Raw genomic sequence first — 16,164 nt, forward strand, 5'->3', positions numbered from 1 at the left:
CAATTTAAAACCCCCAAATCCATAAAATTTAAAATCCCAATTAAAAACCATTTAGACTAGGCCGGCTTGGTGGAATAAAAACGTCTTCAGGGCTTTACGGAAGGTATGGAGGTCCGGGATCAATCGTATTCCAGGAGGCAACTCATTCCACAGGGCGGGTGCCCCCACAGAGAAGGCTCTCCCCCTGGGGGCCGCCAGCCGACATTGCCTGACCGACGGCACCCTGAGGAGGCCCTCTCTGTGAGAGCGTATTGGCCGGTGGGAGGTTATCGGTAGCAGCAGGCGGTCTCGCAAATACCCTGGCCCTAAGCCATGGAGCGCTTTAAAGATGAGAACCAACACCTTAAAGCGCACCCGGAAGACTACCGGGAGCCAATGCAGCTCGCGCATTGCAGAGAGGTGTTACGTGGGAGCGCCACGTCGCTCCCATAATCACCCGCGCGGCCGCATCCTGCACCAGCTGGAGCCTCCGGGTGCTCCTCAGGGGGAGCCCCATGTAGCCCCATGTCTTATACTCCGATGCGTCGTATATTCTGAAAAATACGGTAACTAGCATATACAGATAGTTTTCGACTTGCAATCATTCATTTAGTGAACATTCAAAGTTACAATCATCATCATCATCTTTTAATGACCCCATAATCCCTTGTGGGGTGGAGTCTGGGCAACTGAATGGAGCTAGCAGAGTGTTTTACTGGCCAGATGCCTTTCCTGTTACCAATGTGGAGTTTTGTTCAGCAGATATATTCTCATTGTGCCCAGAGAGAGAAATATCTGCCTCTACCTAGGATCGAACTCACAGCCTCCTGATTGTGAGGCGAGAGCTCCACCTCCAGGCCACCGCACCACTCCTACCATTTAAAGTGACAATGGCATTGACAAATTGCTGACCTGATGAGGCACGTCAGGTACAGGCCGAAGAGAAGCAGAAAGACAGGCGGTGACAGTAGTAGAATCACAATCCGCAGTCCTGGATCTGGCCAAACAAACAGAGATCAAACAACGATGGTTTAGAATTGACCGATTGGCGTGCGAGGACAGATAGTCGTCGACTTACAACCCTTCGTAAAGGAGAATATTTGTAACGCGGGGATTGACATGTGGGGTCCTTGGTGCTTTCTGAGCTTGCTTGTTTTCTTGCAGGCATTTCATGACCCAACTAAGGAACATCATCAGTCTAGAAGGGAGTGGGGTTTATGAGGAGGAGGAAGAGGAAGAGAGGTGTGCTCTCACTTTATGTTCTCCCACTGCCTTCTAACACTGATGATGTTACCTAGTTTGGGTCATGAAACATCTGCAAGAAAACAACCAAGCTCAGACAGCATCAAGGAACCCCATAGTCCTTCTCTCCCTCTTCTTCTCTTTCTTCTCCTCGTCCTCCTCCTCTCCGCAAACTCCACTCTCTTCTAGTACTGATGATGTTACCTACTTGTGTAATGAAATGTCTGCAAGAAAACAACCAAGCTCAGAAAGCACCAAGGATCCCACTATCCCCCTCCTCCCCCTCCTCCTCCTCCTCCTCCTCCTCCTCCTCCTCCTCCTCCTCCTCCTCCTCTCCACAACCCTCCTCCTTTCTATCACTGATGATGTTACCTATTTGGGTAATGAAACATCTGCAAGAAAGCAAAAATGCTTAGCAAGCACCAACCGTCCCACATTATTCCTCCTCCTCCTCCTCCACCTCCTCCACCATCTCTTCCAACTCTTCACAACCCTCCTCCTTTCTATCACAGATGACATCACCTACTTGGGTCATGAAACATCTGCAAACAAAAAACCAACAACCAAGGACCTCTCCAGTAAGTGCATTCATAGTTGGTTGGTTGGTTGATAACCCCCTTTCAAGATGTTATAAACTCGTGATGGTGAACCTATGGCCGTGATGGCGAACCTATGGCACAACAACCTATGTCGCCTGGCACAACAGCTCAGCTCTCTCTAGGAGTCTCTGGAGGCTGGGGACAGCAAAAAACGTTACTTCCTGTCCAACCGAAAGTTGGAAAACGGGCCGTTTCGGGCCTCCGGAGGGCCTTTAAGGTGGGGTGGGGAAGGCTGTTTTCGCCCTCCCCAGATGCATAGAGAGGATCTGGAGCCAGGTGAGAAAGAAAAACGGGTCTACTGGGCCATCGCATGCCAGGAGTGGGGGGGGGAAGGGGGGTCGTGCGAGCATGCGCAGGGCGGGCCGCATAGAATTATGGGTGTGGGCACGTGCACGAACCTCCCCCGCCCCCCCCTCTTTCTAGCATGCGATGGCAAAAAGGTTAGCCATCACGGACCTATGGTATGAGTGCCAAAGGTGGCACACAGACCCCTCTCTGTGGGCACATGCACCGTCGCCAGCTGCTTTTCTGGTTTCCAGCACGCACATGCGCGCCAGCCAGCTGGGTCTTTGCCCGGAGCGCCGGAAACCCGAAGACCAGCTGACCAGCGCACATGCACACGCGTTTTTGGAAAAACAGCCTGAAAACAGCCCGAAAAACGGCCAAAAAAAGAGGCAGTTTTTCCAAAAATGCGTGTACATGTGAACCGGCCAGCTGGTTTTTGGGTTTCCGGCACTCCGGCGCACCCACATGCACACACGTTTGGGCACTCGGTGCCAACAAAGTTTGCCATCACTGTTACAAACCATTGTTCCATTGAAGGAGAATATCCAATTATATGGAAGTGACAATTCCCAGAACTCCAGGAAATAGGGAATGATGGTCCCTAAGCAGGAAAATGAGCTAGGGAAAGCTCTTGGCAATATTGGCAGTGTAATCATTGTGCAAATGGTTTGTTCTTTCCATGATGTGATACTAACAGGCGTCATCTCTTTCGCAGAGGACGTCGGGTTCAAACCAGCAGGCCGAGTCAACTGGGGGCGATCTCCCCCCAGGGAAATGGATTGCCCTCCCCAAGGGCTGCATCATGCCCAAAGATGCCTCCAGCAGGTAAGTGGGGTACAGGTGACTTTCTTTGCCATCCGTGTCCAGAATCACGTATCTGGCCAGCGGCCTTCCTTTGCTGTCGACTTGAATCCTGTGGCTGAAGCCGGCAAAGTCCAAATTTCTGACATGATGAATCAAAGTTGTTCCCAAGAGTTCAGAAGTTTGAAGCCGGGCAACCTTGGCTAGGACTTTGGCGAGCAGGTAAATGGCATCGTAGATTGTCCCAAAAAGTGGAGTGACCTGCAGAAGAACACAATACGGAAAAAAATAGGTTTTTAGGTTTTTATTTCATTTGTCTATATCCCGCCTTTATTATTTGTACAAATGACTCAAGGTGGAAAATACCAGCCCACCTTCCTCCTCCTGTTTTCCTCGCAGCAACAACCCTGTGAGGTGGGTCAGGCTGAGAGAGAGAGCCACAGGCCAAAGAACCCCAGCTGGGGTTCATGGCCAAAGTGGGACTAGAACTCACCATCTCCTGGTGATTGGCCCAAAGTCACCCAGCCAGCTTTCCTGCCAAAGGCAGGACTAGGACTCACCCTCTCTTGGTGATTTGCCAAAAGGCACCCAACTAACTTTCCTGCCTAAGGTGGGACTAGAACTCACAGCTTCCTGGTGATTGGGCCAAAGTCACCCAGTTGGCTTTCATGCCAAAGCAGAACTAGAACTCACTGTCTCCTGGTGATTGGTCCAAATTCATCCAACTAACTTTCCTGCCTAAGGTGGGACTAGAACTCACAGCTTCCTGGTGATTGGGCCAAAGTCACCCAGCCGGCTTTCATGCCAAAGCAGAACTAGAACTCACTGTCTCCTGGTGATTGGTCCAAATTCATCCAACTAACTTTCCTGCCTAAGGTGGGACTAGAACTCACAACTTCCTGGTGATTGGGCCAAAGTCATCCAGTTGGCTTTCATGCCAAAGCAGAACTAGAACTCACTGTCTCCTGGTGATTGGTCCAAATTCATCCAACTAACTTTCCTGCCTAAGGTGGGACTAGAACTCACAACTTCCTGGTGATTGGGCCAAAGTCACCCAGTTGGCTTTCATGCCAAAGCAGAATTAGAACTCACTGTCTCCTGGTGATTGCTTCCTGCAATAACACCAGCAGAACTGCAAAAAACTGCGCTACTCGGAATATCATATTGTCAGCACCTCAGCGCTGATATAGGAAGGGAGATAAGCCCTGAACTTTTGCCTGCTAAATCCCTTTGAAGCCCGGTCTCCGTGGAAATGAAGAGGGGGGGAACATTCCTGTGAAATGACGAGACAAGAAGTCAGGAGAGTGACTTGGAAGATAGCCAATGAGAAGCAGATAATTGGGGATCGGAAAGGGAGGGATTGGGGGGCAAAAGGTCAGTCTTGTCCGCATCGAGTCATGATCCGGTTGCTGTGCTCGAATAAAGAGAAGATTTCCTTAAAGATTGGCAGTTTGGAAATTCATTTATTTTGAGATAGCATCGAAGTCTGACACATATATTTTAAGCAGGTACTTGGTTGATACCTAGGATATTGGCAGCAACCTGTATCAACCATTAGCACCAGTCATTGGTATTTGTGATGCATTTTTAAATGTTCAGTTGACTGAATTTCATGTTTAATGAATAAAAGAGATGATGATGATGATGGCGATGATGATGATAATAATAATATTAGCCTTTATTGTCATTGTACATCATGTATACAACGAAATTGGTTGTATAGCAATTGTATATCTATCAATTGGCCTAATGAAAAAAATCATGGTAGAAAGACCAACAGATTAATTTTACCCTTGCTTAATTTCAGTGGGTGGGTATGAAGGAATATTGCTTGGACTACGGTACTGATCCATCGAGATTGGCTAGATTTTGCCTGGAGCAATCGTGCGAATCCAGAAAAGGCATAATTTCTATAATCAGGTTAATTGTATTGTGTGAAGGCAGCCAGGTTGAAAATTCAGTCGGACTATGGCATTCTCGCGAATACATTACGGCTGCACACAGAATGAAGGACTTCAAGGAACAGGTAGTCCTTGATTTACAGCCGTTCATTTAGAGACCGTTTCAACTTCTGACAGCACTGAATAAAAGGACTTATGACCATTTTAATTGGGGAATTTTATGGGCAAGGGGTTTTAAATTGGAGAAGCCAAAGATAATTTAATTTCGTTTTAATATATTTTAATATTTGTATTGTGTGTTTTTAATTTTGGCTGTTCACCGCCCCGAGTCCTTCGGGAGAGGGGGGCGGTATAAAAATTTAATAAATAAATAAATAAATAAATAAATAAATAAATAAATAAATTTTTCACATTTATGACCATAGCAGCATTCCCGTGGTCACGTGATCAAAATTCAGACACTTGCCAACTGACTCATATTTATGACGGTTGCAGTGTCCCGAGCTCATGTGATCTCCTTTTGCGACCTTCTGACAAGCAAAATCAATGGGGAAGGTAGATTCACTTAACAACCGTGTTACAAACTTAACCACTGCAGGGATTCACTTAACGACTGTGGCAAGAAAGTTTGTAAAATGGGTCTGAACTCACTTAACAAGTGTCTCACTTAGCAGCAGAAATTTTGGGGTTCAGTTGTGGTCATAAGTCGGGGACTACCTGTAGATGAGACTGACCTGTTCTGGTTCCAAATCCGCTTTTATTTCGCCTTTTTCTTTGGCTGCTTGGAAAGCTTGGTAGAAAGTCCGTTCTCCAGACTGCAAGGTAATTGTCAGCACCGCGTCATAAGTCTTCCGGAAGGCTCCATCGTTTTCCAGAAGGAAATAGGAATGGTTTCCGTAGGGGAGGCTGTAGAAGAGAGTATCGTAGGGCACAAAGACGTATCTGCCGTCAGCCAGTCCGAGTTCCTGGGCTTTGCTTAGAAAAGTTGCCTGGTCTTCGCCTCCGATGAGAGCAGACGCCATGCAGAGGAGAAGGACTGAGGGGAGGAAAGGAAGGGGTTAAAGCTTTCTGTTTACACAGGAGAGGAAGGGAAAGAAAAACAGAATTAATAGCAAGAGTTGGAAGGGACCTTGGAGGTCTTCTAAGTCCAACTCCCTGCAATAGGATGAACATCCATCCAGTGCCGTGGTGGGTTTCAAGTTTTTTTACTACCGGTTCTGTGTGTGGAGGTTGGTGGGCGTGGCATGGCTTGGTGGGTGTGGCTTGGTGGCAGGGTGGATAAAAATCAATGATTTTTTTTAAAAAAATCAAAAAAAATCGGATTTTTTTGATTTAAATCGGATTTTTTTTTATTTTTATCGAATTTATTTTAATAAAAAACTTTTGGGGTAAAAATCTATCATAAGATAGTTTTCTATTTAAGATACATAAACAATTTAGTTTATTCCGCATGAAATGGAGCTTAGTTATGTAGCAGGAGGCTGTATATTCTGCAACACTGGGACTATCGGTGAGTCAACAGCGGGTCAAAGGAGTAGCAGAGATGACAGTTGCTCTTTAAAAATTATGATTTAAATCGAGCTGATTTAAATCAAGCCTTTTTACTAGTGATTTAAATCATGATTTAAATTGTGATTTAAATCAACTCGATTTAAATCAAATCCACCCTGCTTGGTGGGCATGGCACGGGAAGGATACTATAAAATCTCCATTCCCACCCCACTCCAGGGGAAGGATACTGCAAAATCTCCATTCCCACCCCACTCCAGGGGAAGGATACTGCAAAATCTCCATTCCCATCCCACTTGATGAGAAGGATAATGCAAAATCTCCATTCCCTCCCCAATCCAGGGGAAGGTTACTGCAAAATCCCCATTTCCTCTCGATCAGCTGGAACTCGGGAGGCAGAGAATAGATGGGGGCGGGGCCAGTCATAATTTTTACTACCGGTTCTCTGAACTACTCAAAATTTCTGCTACCGGTTCTCCAGAACTGGTCAGAACCTGCTGAAACCCACCTCTGGTACAGTGGTGGGATTCAAATAATTTAACAACGGGTTCTCTGCCCTAATGACCAGATGGGTGGGTGTGGCCATGGTGGGTGTGGCCAGGGGGTGAGACAGGCAGCACTCGGCCTCCTGCACCCCCCTGGGAGCAAAAATGCACCGCCGCTCCCCTTTGTCCCATTTTGGGCCTAGTAGGCCTCCCTGCAGCCTCCTGGGAGCAAAAATGCACCGCCGCCCCCCTGTATCCCATTTTGGGCCTAGTAGGCCTCCCTGCAGCCTCCTGGGAGCAAAAATGGGCCGCGGGGGGGGGCACGCTGTACCCCCCTCGTGTCCTGTTTTGGGCATAGTAGGCCTCTCTGTGCCTCCTGGGAGCGAAAACGGACTGCGGGGAGGGCGCATAGGGACTCCTGGAAGGGGCGGGGTGGGGAGGGGAGTGGCCAGCCAGCAATTTAAACTACCAGTTTGCCCAAACTGCCACAGCTGAATCCCACCACTGCATCCATCCCACAATTAAAGTTGAAAGCTCAGTGGAGACTTGAACTTGTTACACACAGTCCTCGACGTACGATCACAATTGGGCCCCAAATTTCTGTTGCTAAGTGAGACAGTTGTTAAGTGGGTTTAAGGGAAGGAAGGAAGGAAGGAAGGAAGGAAGGAAGGAAGGAAGGAAGAAAGAAAGAAAGGAGAAGAAGAAGAAAGAAAGAAAGAAAGAAAGAAAGAAAGAAAGAAAGAAAGAAAGAAAGGTGGGAAGGAGGGAGGGAGAGAGGTTGGAAATAGGAGGGGGAGGATGGAAACAGGAGGGGGGAGGGAGGGAGGGAGGGAGGGAGGAAGGAAGGAAGGAAGGAAGGAAGGAAGGAAGGAAGGAAGGAAGGAAGGAAGGAAAATATTAGACCAACAATTGAGGAGTAGACATTTCCTCAATCAAAGAACCACCAACTCAGACAAGCAACCCAACAGTAAACCACAGCCTAATCAAGGGACCACCAAAATCATCTCCACCAACACTGACAGGGCAAGCCATCAGTATATAAGCAGAGAGCAAACCCCCATTCCCTTCTAGCACTGATGATGTTGCCTAGTTGGGTAATTAAACGTCTGCAAGCAAACAACCCAGAGACCACCCTGAGCTCCAAATAGATGCTTCCATGGAATCTTGAAAGGTTTTCCAAGACGTTGAGATGTAGGTTGGGATCTGATCAATCTCCATTTTGCTAGCTTTCCATCCGAATCACTTCCCCGCTTACCTTTTTCTGACCTCGGCTTCCTTAGAAAGCCCGAAGCAAAGACTTAATTACAGCCAAACCTCTTTTATTTAAACGACTGTGAATTATGGTCATTCACAGTCAACAAGGCTTTGGCAAACAGTCTTTCAGAGGAACGTTGATCAACACCCACTGTATCTCTTGGAACGCTGCCAGAGAACCAATTTCCAAATGCAGGGCAAGGCCAAACTTGGCACAGATTCTATTAGAGTTCACGAACAGAACTTTCCAATCTTGAATCGACCAAATGAACTAATTGCTTCCTGCAAAAGCCCACGTCCCGTTCGCCCCTCTTATATGTCCTATGGGAGGGGCCAATTATCTCCAAGGTGTGGTCTTACTCCCGAGTCGACCCTGATTTCTTAATTGTTCTTGTTGGCTGGCAGCTCTGTGCATGCGCACACGGGGAACGGGCTCCAGCTGTTTCTCTGCCTCGCTGCTGTCTATCTCCCTCTCTGCCTCCGACACAGAGCCCTCGTCCGAGCTTTCTCCAGCCCCCAGGACTGGCCCAAGTTCCTCTCCAGCCTCTTCACTGTCCAACTCTGCTGCCTGTTGTGACTCCGACCCCCAAGCCCGTCTTATTGGAGGGAGAAGACTCCGAAGGTGAAGGAGAGGAGTTGGCCAGGCCTCCCTCTCCAGGACCCTCCTCTCTGGCAATGCCTCAGGTGTCTCCCAAAGGAGAAGAGATTGGCCAAGAGCCAGGTATCTCCGAACAGTCGCAGTTGGACAGTGACGGAGATAAGTCTTGGCTGGATCCACGCCAGCGTCGGAGAGACAGGCGCACGCAGCAGAAAAGGAGGCGTGCCAGAGATTAAGCTGAGTCACTGGACCACACCCCACAGGGGATAAAAGGGGGTGTGGTGGCCATTCAGGCTCTGTGACGGACAAAAGTAAACAACTAGCGAGTCGCATTGTATCTCTGAAACTACGTTATCTGCCTGCCTTGGATTTAATACGGACTGGACTTGACAATTCTGTGGCTTTGTGTATTTGTTTTGGTTTATCTGACGGAGGAGGAACACCTCCCTCTGTGAGTAAAGTTCTTGGCAAGCAGCTACTGGGCTGCTGCCAATCCTGTTATCGAAGGAATTTATTGTCTGCAAGTTTTATTTAACTCCTGGCTGACTGTTTGTGTGCGTGTGTGAGACGGGGACAGAGCACTGCCAGCTCCACATTACCTTTGATGTTTCCAGCAGCTTCTATCTTGGTCCAAGCCTCTTCTACTTTTTCTGTTTCTGTCCCCGTGGATGTAACAAGAACCACAGGTAGCCCGTGGCCTCTGAGAACGCTAGCCAGCTTCTGGGCTGTGTCCATCCAAAGGTCCCCCTTGGAAGAGATGATGCCGACATGAGCCCAGTTGAAATATCTCAACACAGTGAGGAGGACAGAAGCCGCAGAAGGCAAAGTTCTGATAAACCTCGGTTGGTTAATTGGCTTATCCAGGTCGTCATTTAGACAGGCCCAGGATAACATGGGTTTGTTCCAAACTTGGACTAGAAACGAGGCAGCCTCACAATAGCTAGGATTCAGCGGTCCTATGAATGCTGACCGATTCTTGGAGGAGTCAAGGAATCTAGCCATTGCTTTCCAAGTCTGGAGATCTTCCTCAAACAATACATAATCCAGCGGATGGACCGCGGCGAGGGAAGGATCCTTCTTGATCCTCTCCATAGCTAGTTGAGCGGCAACTTCAGGCAGGGCGTTGGAGAAGTAGGAGTCAAAGGACCAAGGTCCCACCAGACCGATTTTAAGGGCTGGGCAACAGGCTGGAGAAAGTGTCAGGACCATCCCTAAGATGTGAAGATGTGAACCTCTGTGAAGGTTCAAGAAGATCCAAGAGGGCCATCTGACATACGAGGAGAAGACAAGCTTATCGGCCATTGCATCCCCAGCTCGGGAGGCCAAGACATCCATCGGTAAGGATGGCCATCCTGTTGAAGGAGAGAAGAGGTTAAAAGACGGGACTGAGAGATTTGCGTCAGATGAGTCAGTTGTAAGTACAAGAGCCGTGGTGGCACAGTGGTTAGAATGCAGTACTGCAGGCTACTTCTGCCGACTGCCAGCAGTTTGGCAGTTCGAATCCCACCAGGCTCAGAGTTGACTCAGCCTTCTATCCTTTCCAAGGTGGGTCAAATGAGGACCCAGATTGTTGGGGGCAAGAGGCTGACTCTGTAAACCGCTTAGAGGGGGCTGGAAAGCACTGTGAAGTGGTATATAAGTCTTAGGGCTATTGCTTTGGCTAGTCCTAGACTTATAACAGTTCATTTAGTGTTACAAAGTTACAATGGCACAGAAAAAAGTGAGTTATGACCATTTTTCACAGTTACGACCTTTGCAGTATCCCCATGATCATGTGATCTATCTATCTATCTATCTATCTATCTATCTATCTATCTATCTATCTATCTACCTACCTACCTACCTACCTACCTACCTACCCACCTACCTATCTATCTACATTGATCGATCGATCGATAGATGGATAGAAAGAAATTTGGGGCACAATTGTGGTCGTACGTTGAGGACTACCTAGAGAGACTACCTCACAAACATACACACATTCACACATTCTCTCTCTCATTCTCTCTCTCTCTCTCTCTCTCTCATTCTCTCTCTCTCATTCTCTCTCTCATCTTTCCCTCTCATCTCTCTCTATCTCTCTCTCTCATTATCTCTCTCTCATACACTCTCTCATCTCTCTCTCATTTTCTCTCTCTCATTCGCTCTCTCTCTCATCTCTCTCTCTCATTCTCTCTCTCTCATCTTTTCCTCTCATCTTTCTCTCTCATCTCTCTCTCTCATCTCTCTCATTCTCTCTCTCATCTTTCCCTCTCATCTCTCTCTATCTCTCTCTCTCTCATTATCTCTCTCTCATACTCTCTCTCATCTCTCTCTCATTTTCTCTCTCTCATTCGCTCGCTCTCTCATCTCTCTCTCTCATTCTCTCTCTCTCATTCTCTCTCTCTCATCTCTCTCTCTCATTCTCTCTCTCATCTTTCCCTCTCATCTCTCTCTATCTCTCTCTCTCATTATCTCTCTCTCATACTCTCTCATCTCTCTCTCATTTTCTCTCTCTCATTCGCTCGCTCTCTCATCTCTCTCTCTCATTCTCTCTCTCTCTATCTCTCTCTCTCATTATCTCTCTCATACACTCTCTCATCTCTCTCTCATTTTCTCTCTCTCATTCGCTCTCTCTCTCATCTCTCTCTCTCATTCTCTCTCTCATCTTTTCCTCTCATCTTTCTCTCTCATCTGTCTCTCTCATCTCTCTCTCTCATTCTCTCTCTCTCATCTCTCTCTCATTCTCTCTCTCTCATTATCTCTCTCATTCTGTCTCTCATCTCTCTCTCTCATTCTCTTTCTCTCTCATCTCTCTCTCTCTCTCTCATTCTCTCGCTATAAAACACTGGGAGTGACCCATTGCTGTTCTACCAGTTTCTAACCCGTTTTTTTTACGGATATTGTCTGGATGGATGGAAGAGATTTGCAGAAAGGAAAGTAATTTTTCCTCAAATATATCAAAGCCTTTAACATTTCAAATGGTCTCTCTAGCAAGCGGCCAAGATAAGGATGCCTCGACTTCCAAATATTGCTTGAAATCAAGCAGCTTTCTCAAGTCAAGTGAGGCGTTTACAACGATTTGGATTTTTTAAAAAATAATAATAAAAATAAAAATAAAAATAAAAAACCAACAAGGTACTTGGTGGATCCCTAGGACGCTGGCAGCAACCCATATCAACCATTAGCACCAGTCCATGGTATTTGTGATGCATTTTTGAATATTCAGTTGACTTGAGTTTCATATTTAATGAATAAAGATAATAATAATAATAATGAAATAGTTGATTCTCTCTTTCCAAAGCCAAACTCGGAAAAGCTATTCAGGTGGGGGCAGAAATCCACTTACCAAATTCTTGAGTGGAATTGTCCAAAGTTAGGGATACCACGATGCAGAAAAACCCACAACGTTCAGAGTGCGTCTGTTTGATGGGCGTCCTCGTTTTTGTTTTTTAAAGAAAATAACTGAAAGAAAATAATTCTGGAAAAAAATGACTTTACAAGTCACCTCACTCTCTCTCTCTCTCTCTCTCTGAAAAGCTGGCACTTTCCCCCCCAACGGTGATTGGAGATATGAAGTAGATGGAGGATTCGGCACCAAGGAGATTTTCCCCTTGAGATTTACGATTCATGCTTCATTGGAAAAGCATGTATTATCTTAACTGTAATATTATGGGATGCAGGAGTTTTGTGTAGTCCCCCTCGTTTTTTTTCAGTTTTTATCCCACTTCTAAAAAAAAGGACACAGGAGGGTAGACAGCTTGATGCGGTTTATTTATTGATTTGTATCCTGACTTTTTATTATTTTTACAAACAACCCATGGTGATGAACCTATTCAATAGAGTCCCTTGGGAGTTGGGCGGCATAGAAATGCGACAAAATAAAATAAATAAATAATAAATCTTCCTCCTCAGAAGTGGGCTTCACATATTGTAGCAACTAGTTCGCCCAGCACCGGAAATGTGAGCACGTGCCATCCGTGCATGCATGCATGTGGAGTCACAAAACACGCCAATTGGCATGCGCATGGCATCCACACATGCGTGTGATGTCAAGCAACACGGCATTTCGCTCGCGCACACTGTTCACACATGTGTGAGGAATCAAAAACACAGCGATATAGGACGGGATTGCGCCCGGGCGAGGGGGGGGCGCAGGTCGCCACTACCGCTTCGCCTGAATCGGTCCGAACCGGTTGAATACCACCTCTGCCCCTCCTCTGTCTTCCTCATAACAACAATCCTGTGAGTTGGTTGGTAACCTCTACAGCAGGGGTGTCAAACTCAAGGCCCGATGTGGTCGAATCTGGTTTGTGCGGCCATCTTGGAAACGGTAAGGGGCTGGCCCGCGTCGCTTCGGCCCGGCTCATCCCATCCTGGCGGGTGCGCATGTGCGCAGGAGGAGGCGGGCACACGTGTCGCTTCGCCTGGCCCACGCCATCCCGGCGTGCCTATGTGCATCCGCCTCCTCCTGTGCGCATGCGTGGGTGTCTAACTCAAGGCCCGTGGGCCGGATTTGGCCCGCTATGTGGTCAGATCTGGCCTACACGATTGTCCTGGATATGGAAAGCAGCCGGCCTGCGTTGCTTCAGCCCATCCCATCCCATCCTGGTGGGCGTGCATCAGGGGTGAAATGTTCCCGGTTCGGACCGCATCGCCCGATCTGGTAGCGATGGCGGCGGGTGGTTCAGAGAACCGGTAGCAAAAATCCCTGCCCATCCCCCATGTCCAGCTGAGCCGCGCAATCATCAGAGGCTTTTTTAAATTATTTTTAAAAGCATTTTTTCTACAACCTCTTCCGACGAAAAAATGCTTTTAAAAGTAAAAAAAAAAAAGAGCCTCTGATGATCGTGCGGCTCAGCTGGGATCGTCAGAGGCTTTTCAAAGCATTTTTTTTCTGCAACCTCTTCGGCCGAAGAGGTTGTAGGAAAAAAAAATGCTTTGAAAAGTCTCTGACGATCCCAGCTGAGTTGCCTGATTGGCAGAGAGGCTTTTCAAAGCATTAGAAAAAATGCTTTGAAAAGTTTAAAAAGAAAAAAAAGTTGGCCATGCCCACCCAGTCACATTACCCCACCACCACCAAGCCACGCCCACAGAACCGGTAGTAACAAATTTTACATTTCACCCCTGGTGTGCATGTGCGCAGGAGGAGGTGGGCACACGCGTGAGCACAGGCCCAGCCCACGCCATCCCAGCAGGCATGCGTGCACACAGGAGGAGGCGGACGCACGCGCGCAGGCCGGGATGGGGTGGGCCCGGTCTCTGGGTGGGTGTGTAAGCCCACCACTCCTATGTGTGCACGGGTGCCTGCCAAGATGGCATGGGCTAAACCTGTGCACGCATGTGCCCACCGCCTCCTGCACATATGGACGCCCACCGGGATGGGATGGGCCGAAGTAATGTGCGCTGGCCCCTTTTCATTTCCAGGACAGCCGCATGGGCCGGATCCAGTGGTGAAATCTAAAATTTGTTACTACCGGTTCTGTGGGCGTGGCTTGGTGGGGGGGGGGTTAATGTGACTGGGTGGGCGTGGCCATTTATTTTATTTTTTTTAGTTTTAAAAGCATTTTTTCTACAACCTCTTCGGCGAAGAGGTTGTAAAAAAATGCTTTCAAAAGGCTCTGACGATCCCAGCTGAGTTGCCTGATCGGCAGAGACTTTTTTTTTCTTTTAAATGCCTCTGACGATCAGGCAACTCAGCTTGGATCATCAGAGGCATTTAAAAGAAAAAAAAAGGTTTTTTTTTTCTTTTAAAAGCCTTTGATGATCCCAGCTGAGCCGTGCGATCATCAGAGGCTTTTTTTTTTAACTTTTAAAAGCATTTTTTCGGCCGAAGAGGTTGTAGAAAAAATGCTTTTAAAAGTAAAAAAAAAGCCTCTGATGATTGCGCGGCTCAGCTGGGCATGGGGGGGGCAGGGATTTTTGCTACCGGTTCTTCGAACCACCCGCCGCCATCGCTACCGGATTGGGTGATCCAGTCCGAACCGGGAGCATTTCACCCCTGGCCCAACCACATCACGGGACAGATCCGGCCCACGAGCATTGAGTTTGATACCCCTGGTCTACCTTAAAACATCTGCATGGGCTTCATATACCATCTCTGCCTGGGAAACATTAAATAAAACCATAATTTCTAGGCAGGGTTTAGAAAGATGAGAAAGCAGATGTGAAAGTACCATTCAGATACTTTTTAAGTTTTGCTTTTTAATTTTGCCGTCTGTTGGACAGTGGGTCTTTGCAAACGACAAAGGGACGAACTTGACTAAGGCATTAATTTGCGAGCGAAAGAACAAGCCAAGGCTTGTTCCTGCTTTGATCAACCACCGTGATCAAACTCCGGAAGAAATTGCTGAGCAGCGGAGAAACCGGCAAAATCAGAGCCAAGGGGAATATTTTATAAAAGTTTGCATTTTCTTACGTGTTTGGCATGTGCTGTAGAGGGACTCATTAGCAGAAATGCTAACCAGCTGGACAGTTAGCAAATTGGTTTTTGGGACCCCCCTAAAGCAGGGGAGTCAAACTAGATTTCTTCGAAGGGCTGGATCAGCATTGTAGTTGCCGCCGTGGGCCAGCTGGTGAGGGGGGAGATGGGACAGGGGGGAGATGGGAGATGGGACATTATTGCAACGCGTTCTACATGGGGCTACCCTTGAAAACTGAGGAGGCCAGCTTTTTAGAAATGCAGATTTGGTAATCCATTCAGAAAGACTGGGCCAGACTGATACTCCAGATAAGCGATACAATTAGGCAAGCCAAAGATTGACAAGATTAGCTCAGGCAAACACCTAGGATTTGCATTTCCCCTTTTGCCTATAGAGCCACTCATGACCCCTACATGACCCCATAGGAATTAAGAAGGTATAAAAACCCACCCACTCTCAACTCCATTTGGTCAGCTGCCCCAGAACCACATGCTGTTGGTGGTTCTGCTCATCCATAAACGGACCTTTCTTTCTTAAGCAGCCTCCATTTTATTCCCGGCTTGTAACTGGACCTGGATTTTTCTTCCAACACTAGGATAAGTGGTGGGATTCAACCGGTTCAGGCCGGTTTGGGCGAACCGCTGGTTAAATTGCTGGTTGGCCCCTCCCCGGCCCTCCTCTTCCCGCCACTCTCCTTCCAGGAGTCCCCACACGGCCCATTTTGGCTCCCAGGTAAGTGCAGTGAGGCTTACTAGGCCCAAAGCGAGGCAGGGGTGAGTGGGTGGGTGGCGCATCCCCCCATGGCCCGTTTTTGCTCCCAGAGGGGTACAGGAGGCTGAGTGCTGCCTGTCACACACCCTTGACCACTCCCACCCTGGCCACGCCCACCCAGTCATTAGGACAGAGAACCGGTTGTTAAATTATTTGAATCCCACCGCTGCCTAGGACAGTGATAGCGAACCTTTTAGAGACCGAGTGCCCAAACTGTTAAGGATATTCTTGGCTCATAACCGATGTTGTGAGTTATTGAGCAGAGTACCCTTTGAGTAAACGCATGAAAAGCGACTGGGAGTGGTTGTGAACAATCACAGTCAACATACAAACACACTG

The 16,164-nt window shown here is 47.7% G+C and overlaps 2 protein-coding genes across 2 annotated transcripts in view; both read right to left on the reverse strand.

Moving 5' to 3' along the window:
* The window catches only part of LOC139316837 (retinal guanylyl cyclase 2-like), a 37,577-nt gene extending 27,715 nt beyond the window's left edge, over positions 1 to 9,862 (reverse strand). The window contains exons 1-4 of the mRNA XM_070943679.1: positions 9,253 to 9,862; positions 5,542 to 5,843; positions 2,801 to 3,167; positions 892 to 976 (exon numbers count right to left, since the gene is read on the reverse strand). Of these exons, the coding sequence (XP_070799780.1) occupies positions 892 to 976; positions 2,801 to 3,167; positions 5,542 to 5,843; positions 9,253 to 9,862 (1,364 nt within the window). The remainder of the gene's footprint in view (positions 1 to 891; positions 977 to 2,800; positions 3,168 to 5,541; positions 5,844 to 9,252) is intronic.
* Positions 1 to 16,164, reverse strand: part of WNT11 (Wnt family member 11) — a 530,657-nt gene that overhangs the window by 290,333 nt on the left and 224,160 nt on the right. The gene's annotated exons all lie outside the window — the stretch shown is intronic.

Source organism: Pituophis catenifer, unplaced genomic scaffold (genome assembly GCF_029215685.1).
Source record: "Pituophis catenifer annectens isolate HBS135680 unplaced genomic scaffold, rPitCat1.0.hap2 SCAF_4, whole genome shotgun sequence".
Lineage (NCBI taxonomy): Eukaryota > Metazoa > Chordata > Lepidosauria > Squamata > Colubridae > Pituophis > Pituophis catenifer.